The 26,348-nt window shown below is 40.4% G+C and overlaps 2 protein-coding genes and 4 long non-coding RNA genes across 11 annotated transcripts; 3 read left to right on the top strand and 3 right to left on the bottom strand.

Annotated features, from left to right (window-relative positions):
• Window positions 1-214: 214 nt before the first annotated feature.
• On the top strand, window positions 215-2,359 carry LOC138135161 (beta-galactosidase-1-like protein 2). The gene is made up of 2 exons (XM_069053829.1): window positions 215-304; window positions 363-2,359. The coding sequence occupies exons 1-2, from the start codon at window positions 288-290 to the stop codon at window positions 2,305-2,307; spliced, it is 1,962 nt and encodes a 653-aa protein (XP_068909930.1). The 5' UTR covers window positions 215-287; the 3' UTR covers window positions 2,308-2,359.
• On the bottom strand, window positions 2,351-25,373 carry gro (groucho). Of its 5 annotated transcripts, none has more exons than XM_069053823.1 (14): window positions 25,080-25,373; window positions 11,537-11,634; window positions 10,975-11,038; window positions 8,009-8,053; window positions 7,759-7,896; window positions 7,303-7,335; window positions 6,896-7,162; window positions 6,747-6,845; window positions 4,550-4,603; window positions 4,333-4,497; window positions 3,958-4,226; window positions 3,657-3,906; window positions 2,982-3,605; window positions 2,351-2,912 (listed from the first exon to the last, which is right to left on the bottom strand). In XM_069053823.1, the coding sequence occupies exons 1-14, from the start codon at window positions 25,113-25,115 to the stop codon at window positions 2,805-2,807; spliced, it is 2,250 nt and encodes a 749-aa protein (XP_068909924.1). In that variant the 5' UTR covers window positions 25,116-25,373; the 3' UTR covers window positions 2,351-2,804. The 5 variants fall into 5 exon arrangements, with proteins under 5 accessions (XP_068909924.1, XP_068909925.1, XP_068909926.1 ...); XM_069053824.1 differs by having other exon boundaries at window positions 6,896-7,156; XM_069053825.1 differs by lacking the exon at window positions 7,303-7,335.
• LOC138135175 (uncharacterized) lies at window positions 16,620-17,448 on the top strand. Its single transcript, XR_011160886.1, has 2 exons — window positions 16,620-16,716; window positions 16,769-17,448. It is a non-coding gene; the product is annotated as an uncharacterized lncRNA (long non-coding RNA).
• On the bottom strand, window positions 19,413-20,734 carry LOC138135176 (uncharacterized). Of its 2 annotated transcripts, none has more exons than XR_011160889.1 (2): window positions 19,715-20,734; window positions 19,413-19,674 (listed from the first exon to the last, which is right to left on the bottom strand). It is a non-coding gene; the product is annotated as an uncharacterized lncRNA (long non-coding RNA). The 2 variants fall into 2 exon arrangements; XR_011160888.1 differs by having other exon boundaries at window positions 19,413-19,667.
• Window positions 22,864-24,379, bottom strand: LOC138135169 (uncharacterized). The gene is made up of 3 exons (XR_011160880.1): window positions 24,202-24,379; window positions 23,531-24,152; window positions 22,864-23,472 (listed from the first exon to the last, which is right to left on the bottom strand). It is a non-coding gene; the product is annotated as an uncharacterized lncRNA (long non-coding RNA).
• On the top strand, window positions 24,610-25,102 carry LOC138135173 (uncharacterized). Its single transcript, XR_011160884.1, has 3 exons — window positions 24,610-24,746; window positions 24,814-24,893; window positions 24,958-25,102. It is a non-coding gene; the product is annotated as an uncharacterized lncRNA (long non-coding RNA).
• Window positions 25,374-26,348: the final 975 nt, after the last annotated feature.

Below are 26,348 nucleotides of genomic sequence, written 5' to 3'. Positions count from 1 at the left end.
TTTACTTTTGATGTTGATTGTTGAAGCTTCATTTTGCACAAGCAACTTGTTTTTGAAAACTCTGAGTCTTCTTGAACGACGGAAAATGGACTTCTTGAACAAGTCACCTGTTAGAATTTACAATAGGCCCTTGATTCCAGATTGATATTTTCCTGATTACGTGTTCAGATTCAGAAGTGTTTTATTTTTCCACTTTTGATAAAATCTAGATTTTAGTAATATAATGCAAGTATCTCGCATCGATTGTCATTATTGTGTTTCGTGTGAATTTAGTTGGATCCTGAACAATGGCACTTGTCCACTTGTAAGTACATCGGACAAAAACTAATGAAATTCTCTTGTTATAATTACGTTTACTCAAGTTCTCTATGGGCTCAACTCATGCTGACCTCACTTGTGGCCTCTGCCGACCTCCCAACTCTTTACGAATACTACACAGGAGATGGAATATCTTCAGGACTCTCAGCAGACCAGCCTTACTTCACTCTAAACGGCAAGAATATCACCATCTATAGCGGTGCCATGCACTATTTCCGCATTCCTCCACAATACTGGAGAGATCGTCTTCGCAAACTCAGAGCAGCTGGATTGAACACAGTCGAAACTTACGTTGCGTGGAACCTCCACGAACCACAAGACGGACTCTTCGATTTTGGAGATGGCGGAACAGACATGCAACAATTCCTGGACGTTCAACAATACATAAAAATTGCACAGGAAGAAGATCTCTTCGTCATAGTCCGTCCAGGTCCTTATATTTGTGCCGAGTGGGAATGGGGAGGCTTTCCTAGTTGGTTGTTGAAAGCAGACGGTATCAAAGTAAGAACACCTGACGCCACATACATGACATACGTGAAGCGATACTTTGACAAACTGCTTCCTCTTCTGGCCGAATTGCAATTTACCAATGGTGGACCCATAATAGCTGTGCAAGTGGAGAACGAGTACGGATCCAGCCCCCAGAAGGATTTGGATTATATTCAACAACTGTACGATTTAATACGGGACAAGGGTATAGTGGAGTTGTTGGTTACTTCTGACAGTGCTGGTGGAACTTCTGGAACACTGCCAGATTTACTCCTCCAGACTATCAATTTTGGAGGGAACCCATTAGGGTATTTGAATTCACTGAAAAGAATGCAACCTGACAGGCCCCTAATGACAATGGAGTATTGGACTGGATGGTACGACCATTGGTCTGAAGAACATCATACAGTTGCCAACAACACTTTCGGCGGGATTCTCGAAACCATTCTGACATTTCCAGCTTCTGTAAACATGTACATGTTCCACGGAGGAACAAACTGGGGATTTTTGAACGGAGCAAACATCGGGCCAGGTGACAATTCCAATTTTCAACCCACCACAACTAGTTACGACTACGACGCTCCATTATCAGAAGCCGGAGATTACACAGATAAATACTACATAGCTAAGGAGTTGATCAAACAGTACAACACTGTGGAAACGCTAACACCTGATCAACCAGAGCTGATGGAACGTCAAGCATATGCTTCTGTTGATGTCACAGAACAACTCGACTTTGACGATATCATCGCAAGTTCTCCCGTGGTAAAAAGTCAGAATCCTCTCCCAATGGAGAAACTACCAATCAATAACGATTCTGGGCAAAGTTACGGTTACATAGTTTACCGCCAAGAAGGTCTAAGCATTGCGGCGGATTCAGTCCTCACCATCACAGGTCACGTGCGTGATACTATCATGGTCTTGATCAACGGAGTTTTGATTTCCAAACCACTGAGTAGCAGCGACGACCTCAAAGGTTTCGGCTACTGGAAACAAGAAAATTCAAACATCACTTTGACGTCTGAAGATCTAAGCGACGCCACTCTGGATATTGTCATTGAAAATTGGGGACGCGGCAACTTCGGAAATTTGTACTACCAGTACAAGGGTCTCTCCGAAGACAACCAGGTTTATCTGAACGAAGAGGAATTGTCCTCGTGGACTATTTATCCTCTGGAATTCAAAAAGTCATGGATTGCTGAACTCGCTGATTGGAAACCTTTCGATGGTTCGCAAACAGGACCGGTGTTGTACAGAGGCACGTTGACTGTAGAAGGAGATCCAAAAGATACGTTTATCGACATGCAAGAATGGACCAAAGGAGTTGTCTTTGTTAACGGATTTGCTCTCGGCAAGCACGCGATGATAGGGCCGCAACAAACGCTTTATCTGCCTGGTCCGTTCTTGCAGACGGGAGAAAATGAAATCGTCATATTCGAAGAGTTTGGACCTGCTACTCAAATCAAGTTCAGCGAAGACCCCATCTTCAATACTAAATAGTTACTGAAGGGTTGGATGTGTTGTTGTTGAATAAAACTGCAGATTATTGTAAGATTTTTATTTAATTACGAAAAATATGCTACGTAATCTTCTGTTTCGTAATAACATCGAGAAAGTATTGAAAAATCAATTATTTTAAGTAATTGAATCACTTTGTGCCGTTTTAGACATCTAGTTCACACACATATTAACAACATTTTGAGTAAACAAATAACAAATATAAGTCATTTGTCACAATAACTAAAACATAAATAATTATCACTGAATTGTTTCCTGTTTACTCAACATTACTTAATGATACATCAGTACCTACAATATTTAATTTACAATTAATTAAATAGGCAACAGGTATTGACTTATTAAAATAATAACTTGTCATGTTCGTTCAGTAATTTTAAATGTTTGGAAACTGTGTCCGAACGACCTCTGCAATTCGATGTAAGTAGGTACGTCACTGTCTGGCTGACCTGGCCCCGGTACACTCTCACAACGTAAAATTAATAGATCACTTCGTACACGGTAGCCTTCTTATCCCCAGATCCCGTCACAATGTACTTATCGTCGGTGGAAATGTCACAACTCAACACGCTCGACGACTCTTTGGACTGAAAAATAAAACCGAGATTAGAAAAACGAAGGAACGCTCGGTCCGAGCAAAAAGCCCGCATCATTACCTGGAATATGCTGGCACCGTACGGCGTCCGCCAAGCGTTAAGTAAATTGTCTTTGCCCGTGGACACGAACCACTTCCCGCAAGTAGCAAACCTCAAACTGAGAACACAACTCTCGTGCAGATGCAACTGGTACTTGTCCGGCTTGAGCGCGTGCAGAACTTCCACGTGCGAGTTTTCCATGCCGACGGCCAACCACTCCCCGGTCGGACAGTACCCCAGCGAGAATATTTGCGAACTAAAGTCGTGCTGTTGCAGCTGTTTGCCCTCGCGCAAGTCCCAACTCCGCACTGTATTGTCCAAACCACCGGTCCACAACTTGGTTCCCTCCGAAGAAATGTCTATACAAGAGGCACCGTCCGTGTGTCCTTGAAACTGTCTAACTAGCGTCTGGTTGTGGAGGTCCCACACTGCGATGTTGCCGTCCGAACAACAACTGAAGCACACTTTGGAATCGGGACTGATGGCTAGGGCGTAGCAGGCCGGGGCGCTCGACGTCAGTTCCGCTTTGATTCGAGGCGTGGGGCTGGCGAGGTCCCAGATCGATAGGTTGCTGGCTTCGCCCCCTACGATCAAGGTGCGACCGTCAGGGAGGAGCTTCACAGATCTGATGTAGTTATCCCGTTGCTGAAAAATCCCCCTCTTGACACTTTTCCTTGTCGTTACTTTGCCACCTACCAGACAGTCCAGTTGGGACACGGGGGTCTTGTTTCCCGGCTGGCTGATGTCCCACACTTTCACGCACCCTTTGCCTCCCGTGTACACGTACTTGGTGGGGTTCGAGATGGTGACTGCGCACACCACCTCGCCGTGGTTCAAAGTGTTGATTTGTCTGGCGTGTCTGGGGATCCCCGGACCTATGAGGGCGTCCGTGGGAAACGGCACCGGCTGGAGCTGGCCCTCGCCGTTCATGTGGAAAGAGTAGGCCCTGCAACACTCGATAAGACACTCGACGTGACGCGACCAGATCTAGACGTACGGTTTGCCTCCGGGTATGGAGCTGAGACCGTTCGTGGCGATTCCTGGTGTTCTGGCGTGGGGGTGGCCGTCGTACCCCATCAACGGGGGTCTACTGTAAGGCGAGGAGGCGACGTTGTTGTACGGACCGAGGTGTTCACTGCCGCGGGCTCCCCCCAGACTGTAGGGGGGGTACTGGCCAAGCCCAACTTTGGGACCACTCGCTCCGGGGGCAGCTCCCAAATTCGGCGTTGTGGATCGAGGCTTTGAGCCAGGTGTCAGGGGTTTTTCCTGCAACAGCACGAAATGGCGAAATTCTCTTTGGACAGCTTCACAAGCGAAATTCCGGATGGGACAGATTAAACGGGTCGATGAATGGCAGTGTGAATAATCTTACATCTTTACTTTTCAGAGAAGGTGTGCTTCGTGACGACGACGAACCGCTTCTGCTGGGAGGCCGTTCCACTTTGATTTTGTCCCCGTTGGTGCTTCCGTTTTCTCGAATTTCACTCGAATTGCTCAACGCTACGTGTTCGCCGTTCGTGTGAGGTGACGACGCTTCCTAAACCAAATTACTTAACACAAAACTCTTCTTCGTTACGGTTGCGACTCACCTCGTTTGCAACGTCCACCACCAGGTCCTGGTCGCTTTTTTCGCCGTCACTCTCCTGGAAAAAAAAATCAATTAACCACCTCCACTAGACGTTAATTTGTATTCATGCGAAATATATATTTATGGATGGAAAATGATCGTTACGGTGAAATATTTACTTCACAAATAATAATCTACGGAATTATTAATTACGGACTATAGAATTTATTTATGAAATACATTTCATTAATATACAAACAGTTCCATTAAACATATTAGCGATCGATTTTTATATGGTTCGGTGTAATTTATTTAATATGGAGAGACATTTGAAGCCCGATATTTCATAGCGAGTGTCATAAATTATTGATTCAAACATAAATGTGATACTGCAGTGATGAGAACAAACTACAAGGAACTTACCAAATAAAATCGATAGAAAAATAACCGCTCTCCCCTATTATTACCACAACTTTGCTGTTAAAAAAGCGACAAATCATTACGCCACGGACTTTTTGCTCGGACAAAAAAAATTCCTACGGTTCTGGATTAATTTCGTCATCGTGTTGATCAAATTTGAGTCATTGTTTCAAAACAGTTGTAATTTTTAATAAAAGCCAATTTAAACAAACCATTTTATAGTGAATGCAGTAAAACTGTAAAAATGAGGCGCACCAGTGTGATGTAAAAAAAGAAAATAAACACGAACGAGTTAAACAAACAGATTTGCCTAAATCACGATATAAAAACGGAACGTTTAATTTTGTCCAAAATAAATAACTTGTCGGCGATTGTTCCCTTCATTGGCGAGATGAAATTTGCCATCTGGAAAGTCCAATATGGTAGAAAAAAAAACCTCCTGCACTGTCAAAATGTAATTTTGAATAAAATATTTCTTTCCGCTGCATTTGGGGCGATTGAATTTTCTCTCTGGGGCACAGTCTCGTCAAATCTAGTAACAAAATAATTTACATTGGTTCAGATTCTAAACATTTTTATTGCGGAAAGACTTTGAGTAATTTAATAAAGTCTATAAAGGAAACGTCCAAATAAAACATAATAATTTGCAACGGCCCTAATAAAACCGCCCCAGTTCCTTTTGGGACAATTTGAACTTTTCACTTTAATAAAATATATTGACATTTGACAATGATGACGTCATATTGAAATAAATGAATTATTTGAAAAATCTTGGTTACCAACTGCACAATATGAAAATCACTGGTGAATTGACAAACTTGACGACTACAATTTAGTTTCCGACAGACGTTTTTTTGAATTACCCATAAAATAAATGTGTCTCAGCGTTAATTACGAAATCTGGGTGTTAGTTTGGACCGTTGGGGATTATAAGATACTTGAAAATGTTTTTTTCGTTTGATGGGAAGACAAAGAACACGGTGTCACTGTTTACTCATAAATCACAATTTGAATAAAATTTGATGGCGCTTTTGTGTGTAATATCTCCTTTATGTCACCCCCGACCATCCCTCTCCGCCGTCATCAATCCCAGTCGTTCCGGACGCAATTATTTATCCCCCTCGCTCCGCGTTGTTTGCAGTTCCACAAAAATAATCCTCCATTACTACGATTGTAAACTCCGCATCCACCTTCGTCGTCAATGTTTAATGATTGCACACCGGTGGAACTCGCCAAACAATTCCCATCGATCGATGCGATTTCCTCGCGAAAAATCAAAGCAACACACCACCCACTTAAAATCGGCGTGTGCGTTTTTCTTCACGTGCGGCAATCGTCTACGTGATTAATTATTGAGTGAACTTAATGCGAATCGATAAAATGATGTGGTGGCAGCGACAGAAATCCACCGAAGAAATTAGATACACCAGAACAAATACTGTCGAGGTATTAAAAGCTCTCTTATATAATTCCGGCGAAGCAATTTCATAAAATGTAATGCCTGCGCTGAAACCGACTGGGGGAAGTGGAGTACCTCAGGCGAGAATCGTCATTTATTTATAACCCTAAGCTTTATCCGTATCAGTTGGTGATCCAGCACAAAACATGGCCGACACTTTGTCATCGACACAGGTCTTGACAAACCCCACAGCTACCTCGAAACGAGTCCCAACAAATTAGATTCGGGCCCCCAATTCTTCCGTCTACTGCTACAGCGCCACTTCTTTCTTGTCGACGAACTTTTCGCAATTTTTAAACTCTACCGATTGATGATGCCGAAAAAAAAAGATGTTACTTACGTGACCTAATTTATCTTCTTTCCGTCGCTTCACGTCCGGTTCCACGTCTGGCGGCGATCTCGATCTGTATTTATCTCGGTCGCCCGGAGAAACGGAATTCTGAAACAAACTCGGACAAATATCGCACCGACACCTTCGTCGACACTCACCAGTCTTTCTTCGGCGTTCGCGGATCCGGGTCCTTTGATGTCGACCGACTCCCTGGAGTGGAGCTCTGCAGATTTGAGTAGGGGATGGCCGCCTCCGGCCACGGAGGCGTGCGGACCTGAGGGGGCTCCGGGCACTCCGGAGCTCAGGCCGGCTCCGAAACCTAGCAGACCGGCGGCCGGACCCATCCCTGGCAGACCCGGATGCGGACCTATGGGCAGTCCCGGACCGTGAGCACCGTGAGGAAGCTGCTGGGCGTGGATCTGTTGCTAATAAAACCATCACTTAATCATCGATTATTCTGCCGACATACTGATATCAAATGCCATGCAAAATCAACAACTACACGAAGGACTCCCACTCAATTTACACTTAACCACCCAAGAGGTACGCTAACAGAACTACTTACAAGCAACTGTTGAAGACCTTGTTGTTGTTGTTGCTGGAAACAACAACGGACAAAATTAAAACAATATAAACCAACACCAATGTACGTGATAAACCCAAAAATAAATGTAGAGAGACAATTTAGAAGATGAACCAAACAAAAATTTACTTCGAAGATGTAGGTACTACTTATATTGTTTTAAAATGTTTCTTTGAAAGTCATCACATCTTTGTCTCTTCGTTCAAATATTGGGGGATTCGAGGGAAACGTGATACAAACACACAGACTGTCGTTGTGATGACATTGAAAGATGTAGCTGGCTAGCTGCTAAGATGTTCTTAAATTATCATGCAAATTGCAAGAACTACCAACCTAAATAAAACATATAAGTAGTCTCATCGTAGGCATTGATAAACTAAACGGTAATCGATAAAACGTCGAATAAAATAAATTCCGAAGAAAATAATTATTACACACCCCAATTATCGCGTTCAGTTCCGTCATCGTGACTTGTTTCGCTCTTTCAACTGCCGTTGCCACTTGTTGTTGATGTTCTTGGGCCAGAAACGGCAGCACTTGGGCGATAATTGCGTTTAAGCGTTTTGCGATTTCAGTCTGGAACAAAATGCAAAGATGAACGAACGAACAGAAAATTTAATCGAGCTCGAAGAAAAAAATAAGTTACGCAGGAAAGCTGCGACTCGAGAATCGACCGGCGTAATCTTACCTGTTTATGCATTTCTACGTTAAGGCCATAAGACATTTCGTAATACTGCAACAAAGAGAAGAGAATTAGTGCGATCGAGAGGGAAATAAATAATTAGCAGTTTGAGTGATGGCGTAACGCGTTTAAAAAAATGTCGCCGGCAATAATTCAAGTCTAGCGAGTAATATTGTTTTCGTGTAATAACCTTATTTAAAGGGATAGTAAATCGTGTCACGTTCCGTTCCCCAACGTTCACCGTACTTAACCGAGTTTTGCCCCTCTCTGCGGAATTATAACTCGACACAAATCTTATCAGATCCTCGGTTATCTTCTCCAGGTTCGTCCATTATACTTTCTCCTCGTTCTTTATTTCTTCATTTGATGACGCTTCACTCGTACGAAGAAAATTTCAGACGCGAATCTCCCGACCCCCGTTTACTTTTCATTTCGCCGATCGAGGGGGTTGCGTGGTAGATTCTGATCAAAGCGGATTTACAAGAAATGCGAGGACCATAAAAAGTAATCAACACATCGGCAAGAAGAGAAAATAATTTTAACCGAACTCTTTCAACCGAGGCGCTCCTAGTTTTATCGCCCAACACCTTTTTTCGATCGCCGGAAATTTTCATTTCAAACAAAAATACTTGTTGGCAAGTATTGGTCGCATTTTTTATTGTACCGCACTTAATAACCGCTCCTGAAGTGCTCATGTAAAAACTCTAGTTTGCACTTGCGAAAGTGTTTATTTTAAAATTGTAAACAGAGCTCATATTCCACGCTGACAATCTCCTTGTCGCTCGATTTGATACGAATGCACACAGACATGTTTGACATCGTGTTATATTCTACAGGATGACGACGGGATATTGGAAAAAAAAATTGGACTGATGCTGCTTTTTTTTCTCAATATTTGATCCTTATTAGTAAAAATGGAATGCCAGAAAAGAAGAGAAAAACAAAATCGTCCGACGCAAACGTAAATAACTCTGAACGTAAATCGAGAAGATAAAATGGAGATGTCAAATAATTTCGAAAGTTTTACACTTTGAAATTGTTGCCAAGTTGTAGTTATTGTTAAAAAGTGTTGCCCAAGCTCATAACTGATTGTTAAATGCAATTCATTCGTTCGTATGTTAAGTAAATTTGACGATTTTGAAACAGTGAAAGGAAGGAAAAGTCGGTTCCTAGAGACCCTGCTGCATCAAAATTCGACGAAAAGTGGACGCAGAAATGGAATCCTCCGGGACATCAGAAACGACGTTTCATGAAGTATGAATTAACAAACCTTAAATAAGTACTTCAAGTCTCATCAACTCAATTTATTAACAGAGAAAATGAATTAATTTCTTAAAAAAAGTTAGGTTAGATTCGAATTTGAATGTCATGGAAATTTTGAACGACATAACCTCAAAAGTCAAAAAACTAATTGTCGGTCGGAAAGTTTTAAATAAGTCAATTTAAATAAACTAAATAAAGATGTGAATATGTATTATATGGGTTAGAATCGAAATCCTGTTCACGTAGGTGCCATTTTCTGATTCTATTTACACAATTTTTCTTGTAAATTGCACTCGCAATAAAACTAATAGATTAGTAGATTTCCCACGCGTAAAAATGTCTGGAACAATTAAAAATGTTCTTTTCGGCAAAGATCACAACGGAATGGATAAAAGGTAGGTTTGAAATGGGGTACAAATTGACAATATTACATGTACAAATGATTGAATGTTCATGCGCTATCAATCACAATTTACATTCGTACCGTGATTACTGGCAATCCGCTGATTACACTACTGACAATAATATTACTTACAGTCTACCACCGGATCGATTGTGTGGTCGTAAGTGCGTGTGCAGGCTGCATTACGATGCAACAACCCCAGTGGTGCGATTTCTTGGCCGCACAGTTCGCACTTTCGCTCGGACACGAAAATAGTAATTATCTTGTCGGGCACGCTTCATCAAATATTGGTTTAGACAGAAATACCAGTTTAAACGAGTCGAAAGTTGCACCTGGATAAGTGTCAAGAAATTGCGTCGAGCGAGACTTGAGGAAGGAAGGTTTTGAAAACATTTAAAAAGTTTCGCAACGATAAGGGAGTGTTTCGGCGGCATTTTCCAATTAACACCGAACATGGTAAAATTTCCATCCCCCCGATCTTGCGAAAAAGTCGTCCGTTGTGCGAGGCATGAAAGCCGTAACTCTCCGGGGCTATTTATCCGAGTTGCGCGAACAGAGAGAACCTAAATCCTTCCAACCAGCTACAATTTTTCCGGCGGACGAACACGGTTGGAATCGCATCCGAAAGGGCGTGGGGTTGTCGGGGGAAGGGCGTGTATCGATTACCGAGCTCGACAAGGTGCTTGTCACGTCTGATACAAGTGAAATAGCTGTTTATGGTGGCTGCTCTGGCAGGCGCGGTCCGGATGTCAACCCTTAGAGGTTCCGGGTCGGGATGCTGCTACACCACCCCCACCCCCGACGCTTCCAAATAACTTACTTTATATGCAATATGTACGAACAATGCGGACGGTTGCCACTTTCCAGACACCTACGTCGGCGTAAATTTATCCGACTGGTAACGTTTTTACGGTAAACGAACCCAACGGAAATATTTTAATCAACACCGACCACAATTACTCGCTACACAAAAATTTCTAGGCGACATTATTATTGAGAGTGTGACCGGAATACGAGACTGCTCGGATAAATCATTAGCGAGCAAGGAAACGTGCTCATTACGTCCTAATGGATCCAACTCTTCACCTTCCTGTTTTATATTTTCAGCTTTCGCAATGGATTAGAGAACCGCTGTTGTCTTTTGTTACAATTTAGACTGCACGCTTGGCCGACCACAACACATTTTTTTTCTCCTTGGAACTCCACAATTACCTCGCAACTATTAACAGCAATTAGATTTCAAACAATCGTGTCTGTCTCATGCACCGCACTCTCAAACAATCTTCAATCGACCATTTTTACTCACCATAACGTAGTGCCGCTGCATCTCAGTCTTCTCACTAGCCAGTTTTTCACACTCTAATTTTAACCTGAAAAAGATCAACTCGATGTAATTCAAACTGTTACTATTAATACATTTCGAGATGTGTTCGACGAAATCACTTGATAGTCCGATCAACAATTGTCTGTCACAACGAACAAAAGCTTAAAAATTTCGGTAGCGGTCATCTAACTCCACAAACTTTAAAAAACTCCGCAATCAATCTTCCACCGCTGCCGTCAAGAGGCGGTCCTTGCGACAGATCAAATGCGCGATTTTAGTCTAGTTGAAAATAGAAAACATCAAACTTGGAAACTTCTTTGTTGCATCAACTTGCAAAAATGATAACAAAACCTCTTGCACCGAAGCTTCACTTGAGCACTTGTAAATTACGTGCACGTCGTCATTCGGAAAGTATTTTGTTAAATTAAATCTCTATACACCCATGACGCCAGAGAATGTTTGCCAATGAATAAATTTGCAAATACATACTTATACGAAATGCCGGAATCGATTAAAGTCGAAGATAAAGATAAAGAGGACTTACGTGTGATACTGCGCCTGCAGAAAGTTAAATTCTTCTTTTATTCGCTCCAGCGTGTCGGCAATTGTAAATTTTAATTGACCGCCTTGTGGTGGCGGACCCTGCAAACAAATTACAACACCATTAGTAAAATACTCGGCGTATATACGTCGTAAGACAAAAATTAAGAAAGGTGGACACTCCCCGAAGCATGTTCCTTACTTTAGGTGTGAAGCGAAACGAACTAGATAAATCAATGCGCAGCAGAAATTTGTACGGAAAATGTTATGATTTGAGGTGTCAAAAACACTGGAAAAATCTGTGTAAACTCCATCAACTTGGGTCACAACTGAACGAAACATGTGCGATTTGTAATTGGCAAACGACGTTGGCATCGCCATGTTGAAAATTTTATTTGGAATTTTAAAGAAACAATATTTAACATTGTTATGTTTATGTATCGCTCGAGTGAGTAATGTTGATGTAGAATCTCTTATTTTTTGGTATTCACTCCCGTTTCTGTAAGCACAGATTGGGAGGATTTAATCGACAAGCACCAAATAAGCTTCACAAGAAACGACAAAACAGAAGTACAGTGAACGGTGAACAATAAAATTAGAACTTTTAATAGGCGGTTAATGGAGAAACTTGCAGAGACTCACTCAATTCTCATACTTTTACAGAATTAGCCACAATAAACTCAAAGATAAAGATTTCAGAATCTCTGGAAGTTTTATTTTTAAATCTCGTAAATTATCGTTCACTGACATGAATATTATTTTAAAATTATTGTAAATCGTCGGAATCGTGCCGCCCATATTCTGACATCGATAAGCTGTCGACAACGTGGAAGTTTGGCAACGTTGCGGCCAAGACTAGACGCGAAAATCTTTCAAATGCTTTTTACATTATAATATTGACGCCCTTGCCAATTTAATTTCACTGAACAATTTTTTTGCGGTGCAAATCTTTCGTTACGCTGGAACGTTCATTTTTTGGATCTATTTCTTCAAACATTTTTTACGATTTGACGTTGTCAACAGCTGATTACTGGCGGTCATGCAATGTTGCCATATCTACTTCACGTAAAGGTCAATTAGCCAAACTGATTTATAAATTTTAATTTTCAAGAACTTACATTTTTTAAATCCAATCACGAGTCATGCTATAATGTCATTACACAAATAAAAATAAATATTTCAGGAGTCCATAAAAAATATAAAATCGAGTTCTTTGACTGCTGCGGCCTCAGCTAAATTACCTGAAGCACTGATATTTCGATGTTTTTCTAGCACCGGCATTAATGCACAAAATAAATACTTCGAACTATGTGTTATTATCTGCATTTATAATACAGAAAATGCATTAATTTTCTTAGGGAAAAAAGTTTGGTTAGATTCGACTTCGAAGCGAACTGTCACTGGAATGTGAAATGACAACTTCAAACGTCAAACAACCCGTTTTCGGTTGAAATTAAGACATTTTACATTTGTTACCATTAAAGAGATATTAAAGAAGCAGAAGCTTCCCCTCTTGAGTTGGAATTAAATTGCAACTAGTTGTTCGTGGGCACCCATCCACGTTGTTCCCAATTAATTATCTGTTACTTAAAGATACGCAGTGTTCAAATCAACGTAAACAACAGAATTAGTTCTTTAATTAATTTTTCTTGCGTCTGCACATTGTAGGTACGAGGTAAAATGTAAAAACGCTCTAAAAAACCAATTAATTCAGATTATATTTCATAAATTTCTGTGCAAGTCGTGTTAAAACTTCTAAGTGACAAATTTGGTCTAGTCTAGAATGAAGCAGACGTTGGCACTACTTGAATTAGTCTGTTAGGGGTAGGTACTCCAGATAATGATTCCCACAGGAATAATTCATTCGGGCCTATTACCCCTTCAAATGAAACATTACCCAGTTTTCGGTAAACCGGTGACTTGTCCACAACAGATACCTTAAAATTTTAAATTTCTACACCCCAAAGCTGAACCTCCACTTTCCCGCCTACGACCCCGCCGCAGTTACCTAAATCGATGTGAACAGACAATAAATTCTCGAATTCCTCGGAAATATTCTTCGAACCCGAGACATAGTGGTGAGAATAACCGGAATTAAAGGTCAATGAGAGGCAAATACTCATCGTATTTCTGTGTTGGTCGGTGTGCCGACCTTAATTAGTCGAGTTAGTTTTTTGTTGGTCACAATTTTTCAAAAACAAAGTGTGATCAGTTACCAACCGTTTTGAACATGTTATTTGTGTAACGAGTCCCATAAATCCAGAGCTGATAATAATTATCCAAGGGTAGAAGACACGCACCACACCACTCGCAGTCCTGATTAAAAATAGCTATTTAAAACGTGTAATAAATAAAAAACAAGTGATAGGTCCCGTTTCCGATTTGGTTGACCGTCAGCTGTCAGCGGAAACGTGTCGGCAACTAAACTAACACAACAGTCGCAGTAGTCGTTCGGGGTGGATGTAGAGGGGGATGGCACCCCTAACAAAACCACCACATAATCTGGCTATATCGTTCCGAGATTTTCACTGCATTATTCCGCTACTGAGGAGGGAACTCATTACACAGATTTGTTAAGAGGTTCATTGAATCGTTCGCGGCGAGGGAAGCGCCGTGTTATTAAAGCACCACCACCAATCATATCAACCACTTTACTTCAGTCATATAACGATTTATGCTTATTGATTGGACTATTTTACACTGCCAGCTCGATTATCTTTATGCTACCGTAAATTCAGCGCCACTAGTGTTGCCAATTAAGATCCAAGGAGCACCATCTCCGATAAAAAATAACACGAGATTCGGACGTTGAATCGTAGCCAAACGGAAAATGGTCGATAAATAAGCAGCGTTGGCAATGTTAGTGATCTATACTCGATTTAAAAATGACGTCGAGTGCGCTCACGAGACTGTTAATTAGAATTTAAAGGGGAATCGTCAAGGAAGACAATTTTTAAAGTGGTTTGTTGTCGGCGCCAAGACGAAGAAGCAATTTTCCCAGACAATAGTGGTTAAGCAGAAACCATTTACCAATTTATAACGGTGACAAGGTGCTGGCGGAATATCATTCTCACTTGTCATCAGATATCTAATTTGCGATCGATGTGTTCCGTTAGTGACGTCATATCCTCTTGAATAGGAGATGAATGCGCAATCTCCTCAAGTAGAGGTATTAATTTTCATACGCTTTCATGAATCCTTTGATTACATTTCAGTCTGTTTGATTACTGGATGATACAAGTCAAAACCGCGATCGAAGTTATTTCCGAATTTCAACCGACAAGTGTTACATCGCACCAGACAGAACCGCATTAAAAAATAGCCGCATCACTTGATCGCTTCGATTCCACGTAGTAATAATTTTTGGCGATCGATACGAAAAGTGTATTTTCCCCTCAATAACTCCAAAGTTGTTCATTACATTTCTTGGTCTGTCTTTTGTTTGTCTTTTGGATCGATAGACGACCATTCGTTTATTACACTCTCGTTTATGTTCGCGTTTCAGTTGCCCCAATCTGGAGGAGCGATTCAATTCTGCAACATAAATATTCAAACAGAGGGATAATCTTGGCATGTCGAGCAAGAGGGCGATTAACGAAAATCAACACGGCTAAAGCAACAACTACAACAAAAAAAAGGGAATGAGGGTGGCGAAGCACAAAAGTGCAACTCGTTCGATTCTAACTGCACATTGAGAAAATGCGCCCCGCGTATCTGGTAGTAGACTGTTGGTGTTGGTGGAACTCACCATAAAATCTCGTATTATTCAGTTTATATTTTACTGCATAATAATACATTTATTCATGACGTTATTACTCATAAAGAAGAAAACATCAATTCTGCGTTGTTTACAGCTTTGAGGAGTCGCCTCCAAAAATTGGTCGTATCGCTGGATTCAACAATGCAATTAACCGAATTGAAACTTTTAAATTCGGACAAGAGAAAAGTAGACGAAACGCGACAACTATTAGCGTGAACGTTTTCAAATATCGTCTGTTGGGCGAACGCCAAGAAATTTCATTTATATTTGCATATTTGAGCCGTCGGTCGGTCATATTTTTGATCGAAGTTTACTCGAAGAGAATCGTCCACGAGAACTGTTCAAGATTTTCACTTCTTAGGTGATCAAATCAACGAATGTTGATGTAGTAATTGGTGCGGTTGTGTAATTTGTGGCCGGGCAAGCTTCCAACTTTTTGTTTTTTGTAGTATTTGCTCCGCTTACACCAAATATCGCAAGAATGCGCTGCAAGAATAGAGTTTGAGATTGATTTGTTGTTGCGGACTACAACACGACTGGCGAGATCTTTTGGTTTGGTGTTCAACTCGACAAGAATCGATGCAAAAATTGCCCGGACGGGACAATTACTTTGTGAAGAATAAAATGAAGAAATGTTCATCCGAGTTGATCACCTGATTTGTGCTTGCGGCTTGCGTTTAACTTGGGTGTCAGTAGGGTGTAGCGCAACAAAAGCTGGCACACGTGCGTAGGGTGTGCATAAATATTCAAATTGTCCTTTTGATAAGGGATTCGATTTCTAGCGTATCTAAATGCAAATTACCAAAAAATGGGAAAATCAAATTCCGTTCGTGTAATCGTGGAGTCGCGAAATTCCATATATATCCGCCGGTATACACGTACGTGAGCGAATAGACGTGTATAGGGTAAAAAAGTGTCAGTTTTTATTGATTCGTATGTCGTGCGCGAAGAGCTGCGACCCGCTCACCCCTCGTGGACACTCTTTGACGCTGTTTATCCTCTATCTGTACAATAATTGGTTGCGCAGAGCCCTTCAGGCACATTCATCGCGTTTACCTTTGCCTCCGCCGGACTCTTCCGGTGGCACAGATCAAAAAGTACCAAAGCGCGACCTCCTGCTCTTCATCCGAAATCCTGATTGTCAATGCCCAACATCCTGATCAAAGTCACGGTCGCCGAGAGGACGAATTTGTTACGTAACCCCGTCCCTTACGGTTAATCCTTGTTGGCATCCTTCATGTTTTTCTTTTCGTAAAAAAAGTTGGGTTAGGTTCGACTTTGAAACTGACGTTACGAAACAAATTGTCACTGGAAAGACGAACGAACTACGAACATAACCTCAAAAGTCAAGAAACTTCTTTTTATTTTATATTTTTGTTAAATTTCTCGAAGCAAAATACTATTGCACAATCTTTCGGCATAACGTAAGACAGAATTGAAACTGTCACAAACTAGAGTCTACAAATTTCTTTTAAGCGAATTTCAAATTCCATTTAGCGTCGTCTTATAGGGAAGAATCAACTGGCAGCATTAAAGTGATGAACCTGCACGGTTAGACTTGCTAACGAGCCCCGGATGAAGCAACAAAAGCCGCTAACTTTCGCACGACATCCCCGGACTCACAAATGAAAACAATATACAAATTAAGTTGAACCGAGAGGGAGGAATTACTCGTCTGGTCTAGATAAACCGTTCTTTTTCTGGACCGAAGGGGTCGATCGGATACGCAAAAATAATCGTCATTTTGAAAGAAACCCGCCTCGAGGTCTGCACCATATTCGTTTTAGTGAACGCTGCTATATATCCTGTGATAGCTGAAAAATGGAACAACGCATCTATCTTATTTATATGTTTTTGAGCTAGACATATCAGGTCCCTCATATTTAACAATACCCGCATGCATATTGTGTATACAGAAGATAAATCTGAAATCCAATTTAAAACGTTATTGACGTCATGGACTGCAGGTTGGAAAAATGTTGATTTGCATCTCTTTGCGTTCACATATAAAAATCTAGTGCATTGAGATTTATATCCAATTCGGTGTATGCACGAAAATGTGCGGACTCTTGTTTTGTACAGATCCACAACTGAATATTTAATAACAGGAAGAAGTAAATCCTTACCCTGTGAATAGAATATATGAACTAAAAGCATTTCTAATCTTGCCACTGCCATCATTCAATATTTCAACTGTGCTGCTCCGACGGCTTTACACAATCCCAAAATTGCACAGAATTGCACGTCGCCTCGTGTCCAAATGGGTAAACCATTTTTACGCGGATAAAAGATAAAAAAGCGCAATCGCTAATGCGATCATAATCATGTAATGTCACAAAATCGTAAGTTGCGTAAATATTTTACATTAACGAAACAATTGCGTTGGATCAACAATATGCGAAGTGGTGGCATCACTCGTTTCCCATCTGATGGTTTAACTATGCACGAGCTTGTTTAATGTGTTCAGGTTAATAACTCCGCTCTTCCGTTTCACCGGTTTTACGTTTTAGTGCTCGCATAAAGGACATAATCGGTCAGGACAATTTTTTTCCAATTCACGTGTAAAAGCTTCAATTTCTGCATCAAACAGAACTGCAAGAAAGTCGCATTTGTTCCTAGACAACATGTCTGACAACCCCATGTGGGCAGTGCAAGCGTCAAAAGTATGAATGTATCGGTGGTGCACACTGATAATTAGCACCGCAGCTGCCGAACATCCCTCCAGATGACAGATGTAGATGCAGGGAGGGCACCCTTTCGCACCGATTTAATATGAATGTCGAGTCAATTTAGTCTGATTAGTGATCGAAAAAATGTATTTGCACAAGTAGTGAGTAATTAACGTGGAGGTTTTCGGCTGCAACTTAACTCCCTCACTAAACGATTTTACTGTTTGTTCTGTTTCCACTTTTATTGCGCAAGTTGTGTAAACACGAGTCCAGACCTCCCGGCTCGTCCCCATTCGGTTGCATAAACTCCCGTTTGGAGGGAACCAGATAAGAAAATGGAAGCAACTAATAAAAATCAATTTCGACGAATCTCCCAACGGGTTGCCGTAATTATCCGAGGGGCGCTAATTTACAAAATCCAAGCGTGTCGTCAGAATGGAAGTGCCGAATGTTATTTTCCGGTCGTAAATATGGTTGTGCTTTTTTCAATATCCAACTTCGATTACATTTTATAACGCGTTGCAAAATGCGAATTCGAAAATAAACCAACAAAATCGAGGAATTTTATTGGCGGCGTTTAATGTATGGATAAACGTTCGGTTTTCAATTAAGAAAATAACGGTGTTAAAAAATATTCGCTAACCAAGCGGAGAGGCTACAGGTGCAGCAAGACATAAGTTGACTTGATGGAGTTTTTAATGTAGAGTTATTAGCGACATACCACGTTATGCCCTTAATGGGTGTCTAACAGTCGGTTAACGACGACGACGACGACGAAGTTTTAACTAAACTAAATTTCAAGATAATTTGAGCTCTAGGAAGAAAATGTCTCGAATAATTTTAATTTGCGGCAGCAAATAATTATTCTGCCAAATTTAAGGGACGCATTAAAGCAACAGAAAAGTTTTCTCACGCCAAAATCCATAATTCATTCGGTTCGTGACCAGCATTCTTTATGGCGCACAACATTCAGTTCCTCAATTAGATGAAGAGTAACGTGTGAGCGACTTCGGGGTGTAACGGGAAGTAAACGTAACACCTTACTGTCTTGTTAATAATGTGAACAGCACCAAGAAAATGTTACAAATTATTCGACAGTTAAATGTTTCGCCCACACATCTACAAAAGTTCAATCTAGTTGACCTGCGAAAGTAATTAAACAAGACTCCGCAGTCGAAGAACATCGTGGTCATAGTTCGGCGCACTCTAGTGTACTCCGATGACTAATTAGCGGTGGCGCCTTCTACTGTTACACTTTTGTACTGTCGCCAGCTAACAGAAACGACGCTGAATCACCCTTTATGTAATACTGACAAATAAATAAGTGCGCCAAGATTTTTTCGGTTCCACTAAACCGGTATTCATTTTTTTTACAACTAATCGGCCCTATTCGTACCAATGCGAGTCGCATTCCCTACAAATTAGCTCGCATCGTAATGATGACGTATCAGTACTTCATTATGTTCGTGTTACGGTATAAATGGCGACGGTAAATTGTAAGAAAGATTAATCATAATTAATCACCGAGTATTGCATTAGCACAGACATTCAGACGTTCAGTCCCGAACGTATATCATTTTCTTCCCATCCGTTTATTTTTGTTGAGATGCCGCGCTTTTGTCCATTAAACTCTTCCAGTCTTTGTCTTACGGAATTTAACACGACACGGTTCATTCCTCTTATATTAAACTTGCTCCGTGCGTTCTCTGAAAACTTTACATCCGTTTAATAATCACGCCGGTGCAATACTTACGTTTTGACTCGGCCACAAGTGTGCTCAAAAATACGCAAAAACACGACAAACTAACAAAATAAAACGAGGAACAAAATGTAGGATGCGAACCTAACCTCATTTACTTATTGTTGGTAATGCGTCACCATATGGTTGTGCAACGGTAAAAACGTACTTTTTAGCGTGTTCTTCATAAAAACAGAATAGATACAATACAATTAGCCAGAAGGCCAAAAGACAAAATTTACTTTTTTACTCATTTCAAATTGAATGACAGTCACGGGTTAATAAGTAGTGCCAATTGTGTAAAAATAAAACTCGAGATTTTTTGTACGAAAACCGTGTTTTACTGTTCGCGACTTAAAAAAATATTTTGTTGACTTCACTAGATCTGTGATGAATCTCTGTCAACATAAAGAACGGCGGAATCTCAAGGAATTTATTTGATCGGACAACGTATACGATGTAACGTTGAGTTTGTGAACGGTTGGCGACACCGGGTTTTTGACAGTCAGAAAAATTGTTTAAATAAAATTAAAACAGAGATTATTTTTGTCCATCAAACTCTCCCAGTCTTTTAATTACGGAATTTACACGACACTGTTTATTCTTCTCGGATTAATGATACTGCTTAATTGTATTCGGAAACATAACCTCCAAGACCTTCTGCCTCGCCAATTAGACACCGGCTATGGTGTTCAAGTTTTAGTTACATGATCAACTCTTTGCTCCGACACATGTTGGAAAACAACAGCAATAAGCTTACGTAACGAATTAATTATGGGCTTAAAACGTGACCATCTTCGTGAAACAACAACAGCGAAATCGACAAGAAGAGTAAGAAGTAATTGGTGTGGGTCAAGACGGAGGTGGAATTATTGTTGACTGGGGTCGCGCACACAGTCATAAGGTTTACGGATTGACGCAAACTGCCGTGCAACTCTACATGCAATTAAACCGATATGTGGATTTTAATTGGAGATAACATGGCGTCAACATCACTTGCTTCACTCGACTGATCATAAAACTCTCCAGACCTGACCGAATGACTCTTGCTTTGCTCAACAAAAAGACACCAAAGTGCCTCAATGTTGTCCGCGATTAAACGTGCTTCTTGAGAGAGTTCTTCGTTTTGGAATCAAACGCACAGTAACAGTGAAATACTAAATAGCTTGGGCAAACATAAAAATGGTGAATGGGCCCTAAACTTCATCACCTCACCTATGACTGTTAACTCCAAGAACATTAAAAAATATTTGTGTTTTTATCGCTCGTCACAGATGGACAAATCCGCTTTCAAATTAGCACCGACTGAACAGCTTTGTGGCCACAAACAGCATACTCACAATGTTATTGTTCAAGATCGTTTGGACAAAAAAGTTTTGAAAAAACTCAGACTTGAGGCAATAAGAAAACGTTTATGTTGCCGCGTTACAAATAAAAATTAGATGGAAAAAAGCAGATTGCTCAAAATAGATTTTCGATACGGTGTGGATCTATTTCTGGGATCGGAAGTAGTCTTCAGCGTAAACACATGAGCTTGATAGGTCGGTAAAACATTAAAACCCATGCAACGAGGGATCGACAAGGGGTGGGTGTCAGAATCTTTGGGATAGAGAGTCGTGGCATTTGTAGAAAGATAATAAGGTAGGTATTCGAGGAAGGGGGATCGATGGATATTAAAGTTTTATCGTGAGCTGCACCATTTAATTGTTACACGTTTTGCCAACACCCAGTAGATGTTCTCTTTGTGCGGTTTAGTTTATAATAAATTACAGAATGGCATGTACACAAGTAATTAACGAATCGATAAGGTAAAACTAAACATAAATTTGAATGAGCTAAAACGTGTCCTAAATTATTCCAATCATAATCGAATTAACGCAAGCACAAGTCCAAACAATCGTTTATGAATTTAATAATACGATTTTGCTCGACGATTATTAATTGTTATATGGCGTAAACATTTAAATGCGTCGCCATTATGACAATTAAAATACCATTTATCGAAAGATGAAATAACTGTGGGAGCCTGTCGGATTTTTTTATATTAAACATTGAAAGTGTCCCATAAATTTGCGAAAAAATTATGAAACAAATTCCTTTATCTACCCACTGAGACGTAAATTTCGGATAACAATGGTGCGGAAGGATGGAAGCAAGACGGGGAGAAAATCTCTCATTAAGTGGCCAGGCTGTAGTGAAACGAGACGTGTTGATTCAAGTAAAGAAGACAATTTAATTTAAATTTTAAAACGCGACACTTCTATTAGACTTCATATCAGTAGCGATCGACCCTTCGCAGTATTAATTCGTGTTCACGTTGAGCGATTCCCCGCGAGTACCTTGCCGAGGGAGATAATCACAAGAGAGAAAAATCATTACTTTATCATTGTGACAATCTAATTTTTTTAATTCACTTAATAACACGTTTTACGGACAGATTGTTCATTAATTTAAAAGTAAATACGAGTGCGATTATAAAAACCATTTCAGTTAATAAAAAATTGAACGTTGCGTGCTTCCAAGTCATATCAATTATTTCTAAAAGGGAGATTGCAATTTCAAGTTATACACTGCGATGCATTTTATTTGCCGGTTGCCACAATTTACGAGATTACAAAACATTAACGTGATTATGCGAACGATTATTCCGAAGATAATCTTCGCTCGGTTAGATTTATCAAAAAGAGGAAACAACAAGTTTAGACGTTACTTTGCAGATTGGTATGCGCAAAGGCGAAGATATGTCTGTATCAATTCCACATCATACATCCGCACTGGTAGACTAAGACGGAGTGCAGATGTTACAACACAGTTTTATCCCTTCATGTGCGTAAAAGCGCGACTAATAAAGCCGCTTTTGTACTTTGTACAATATTACGATATTCCCGACCGCATTTTAAACGGAAAAAATTTACAATGATAATTAGTTCTGCAAACATTCTATTGCTTCGCATGTAACGATGAAAATGGATGTGTGTGTGTGTGTGTGTATTTAAAAGTATAAATAACAACAATGACTTTTTTGATAATTAACTGCACATAATAGCACGGTGTAAGCTGTATAAAAGATAACGTTAAGGAGTAATTACACACATTTTTAAAATGTTATAAACAAATATTTATCTATGCACTACAACACAAAAAAGGAATATATAAAAAATTACTGACGATAAAACTGGAATACTTTAGTGGGCAAAGGAAACTGTTTATCGTTGAATTTACAATTTTAGAAATAATTAATGACTTGACCGATGATTGATCGATCTTTATAAACTCCATTATCTCGTGACTTTGCTTGAGTTAATTCTTTTCTTGAATTAAACGAAGATGCTCTAACGCCGTACTTGTTAAAAGTAACAAATTATCAGTCTTGTGAGCACCCCCACACAACTAGACTTATTTATGTCTTGGTAGAATGTCAGCAAATTGTTTAAATGATAAAGTAGAAGTAAACCACGTCATTGTTTTCCTCCGTTCTGATATTGTACAGTGTATCTAAGTCTCGACACTCTTGTCCTTCCCCCATGCCAAATAAAACGGCAAAATTCGAACTCAAGAACTTTTGTATCTCGTCCAATAATTTTCATTTTCCACAAATCAACTTTGGACTTCCAATCAATACGTCTTCTTCCATTGTTTGTTAGTCTTTTCCGCATTTTGTGTATTGTAGTTCTCACAGATTACACCCAACTTCGCGATTCGATTCTTCGTGGGAACTTCTCGCGCCACGTTTTTGTTCACTCCATTTAAAGAGAGTTCACACATTTAATCAACTAAACAGAAAAACACGGTAGTGTTTTGGTTCGTTGTTTGACCGTTATTCATCATCACCTACGATAATGTCTCAAATGCAAGTCCGCGTGCCCACCTAGGAAGCTGCAATAGACTGGAGGAACAGATCCCACCCTAGAAAACCCGAGATCGATTTCCATAAATATTTAAACCGATCGACCATCTCCTCTTGACACAAATTAACGCCGAGACGATTAACTCGTCGAATTAAAAATGCACCCGGAGCGTAAAATATGCAAATCTGTATATTTATTTATTGTGGGGTTACCGTCTGTGTGATCTCGATAAACTTGACTTCACACAGAATTTGTTTACATTTTGTTTGTGTGCAATATTGATTGTCGAGTAGTACGCCGGCATTCACGCCATTATACGGCGCACGAATGTGTTTGTGTTAATTGATGAATTTTATTGATGTAGACACATTAATACCTACATGTAAGACGGAATTAATTGAAGAAATATTAATGAGAGGCGCAGTCAACGAAAATAAACTATCGGGAGTAATTAATGTATTATTTAGGTAATGACGTGACTTGCTATCTTTCGCGTGTGTAAGTGATACAAGCGGAATGTTAATAGTGGCGGGACATCGAGTAATTGCTCCGAGAGGGGGAAAGACGAGTCAAAAATTTGCCAAAATCCGGTCATTCGTGAAAATCTGGAAACGATTCGGTTATCGGAGGAAAAAAGTCTGATACAAACCTAACCTCAATCGGTAATTGTCAGTAATACGCAAATTGTTGTGCAACGGTAAAAACCTACTGTTTAGCGAATTCTTCACAACATAACTAAAAGGGATTGTTATACAACGCAAATTTAACACCAGAATAAGACTAAATTTGTACTTTTAAATAAATTTCAATTGTTTGAATAAATATTAAGTAGTGCCAAATGAACAAATACAAATCTCAACGTTCATTATCCAGAAAAATTAGTTTGTTGATCCGACTTGATCCGTGGTGCATTCTCTTGCGATGCAGAAATCAGAAACGGGAAAATCTGAAGGAATTTATTTAATCGAACATCGTACATAATGTAATGTAAATTTTCGTGGTCGATTGGCAACACGAGTTTTGTTGACAGTCACAAGAATTGTTTGAATTAAAAGCGAGTGTAATTTTGTTTAATATTGATGAGTATTAACGCGTTGTCAATGTTTATTCATGATGGGTTATTAATGAATAGTGAATGGGTCTTAATTTGATAATTACAATGTACAAGTGGTACTGGTTGGGAGTAGGTTTGTTGTTCGGTAAGTAGGGTTATGTTGATGTCATAGATTTTCTTTATTTTTGTAATGAAAGGAAGGCTTCCCGTAGATTGTGTTGTGGATGCGTTCGCCGCACGGAACAACGTGTTGTTGCAGCCTTGAGGGCCAGCTCGGTCGCGTCGAAACACGGTAAAACAATAGATATTAAAAATTAATTATTCTCCGGGAGAAATAAAAACGAAATCTTGCGCAGGTAATTGCCACTTAACGACGTTAGACGGGAGGAAGAGGGCCATGCTTTTGGTTAGCGACTTAACACGATCGCAGGCGAGGCGGCGGCGGCGGCGGCGGGGGCAAACCTAAACAACCACTTACCGCGGCAGATGGGTGCCGAGCAGGGGTGGGGTACATGGCTACACCGGTCGGACCACGCTTCCACCTCTATCACCGTTTACTCATCACCATCACTATCAACTGTACTCGAGCACAAACGCCGAACTCACAGCGGACATGGTCGTGTGGAACACACACTACTCAAATCGGTGAAAAATTTTAACGCGCACAATCCATTGTTCCGTTGTTCGCGCGAAGAAGCGACTTGCGGATCAACCAATACACATACAACTTTACCCCGAGTCCGGGCTCATCTGCCGCGACTGTTGAGCGGCGGGAGAGACAGACCCACGTGGTTGTTTGCGGCATACGTCATCGAACACTCGGCCAATGGTGGGGGCACATTAGATGGAACACGCCTTCGAGGACGTTGACAAGCGCGCATCGAGTCCACGTGGACTGCGGTGTTGCCTGCTCAAAGAAAAATTCTCCGGGACATTATTTTTATCCGGGATGCACCACCTCCATCGATGGTCGTGATCGCGACGTGCTCATTACATTTTTGACCGCGCTCAAACCTAATTACGTTACGGGATGATAAAAAATTACTTCCTATCTCGAACACCCAACTATACTACAAATTAATGGTCGCACATCCATTTTTATCACTAATTACAAATCGATCTATCCGTTGTCTCATCGCTTACAAAAAGCACTCCACTTCATAACGATATATTTTCTAACGACCAGATAAAATCTTGTTGCTTAATAACCCTTTGGCTACCCTTCCACTATTTCGCTATAATCATAATATCACGTAGAATGTTTTGTTAATGACGATTATTGACGTGTTATTTTTTATTTACGCGACTTTCTCGTTAATAAGTGCATTTGTTAGCAGGTATCGGCTCAGAACGAAAATTCATTGGACGCTGAACAATTTGTAAATTATCGAGGCCAATGTGACAACAGTGTGATCTGGTGGCGTCCTCTCTTGGCCACGAGTCAAAGTTCATAGTTGACAGGTTCCAGGTTGAGTAATGCACGTTGCGCCCAAGCAAAACAAGCCGAATTGTTTCTCCCCTCCCTCGGAAGCTGTCTGTACTTGGGGAATATCTTGTCTCACCGCGTAAATCTCGTGGATCAAAAACATTTGGTGCCAATCGTGGAAAGATAAAAGTCGATTCGTAGATTGATTCATACAACTTTGATTGTCATTAAATTTAGGTCAAATCTGTCGACGATAACTAATACGATACATTTGTGTTTTGGTCTTTCAAGACTTTCTGTCATCGCTTTAAAATGCATAAT

The sequence above is a fragment of the Tenebrio molitor genome, chromosome 7 (genome assembly GCF_963966145.1).
Source record: "Tenebrio molitor chromosome 7, icTenMoli1.1, whole genome shotgun sequence".
NCBI classification, from domain to species: domain Eukaryota; kingdom Metazoa; phylum Arthropoda; class Insecta; order Coleoptera; family Tenebrionidae; genus Tenebrio; species Tenebrio molitor.
This window is presented reverse-complemented; position numbering and strand designations above follow the sequence as displayed.

Bases quoted from the DNA above. Each gene is read 5' to 3' on its own strand.
- gro (XM_069053823.1), bottom strand. From the start codon at position 25,115: ATGTACCCCACCCCTGCTCGGCACCCATCTGCCGCG. The intron at 7,163-7,302 runs GTAAGTAGTTCT...TGGTTTTATTAG, and splicing joins AAGGTCTTCAACAGTTGCTT to CAACAGATCCACGCCCAGCA. The intron at 4,227-4,332 runs GTAAGATTATTC...GTGCTGTTGCAG, and splicing joins CTTCTCTGAAAAGTAAAGAT to GAAAAACCCCTGACACCTGG.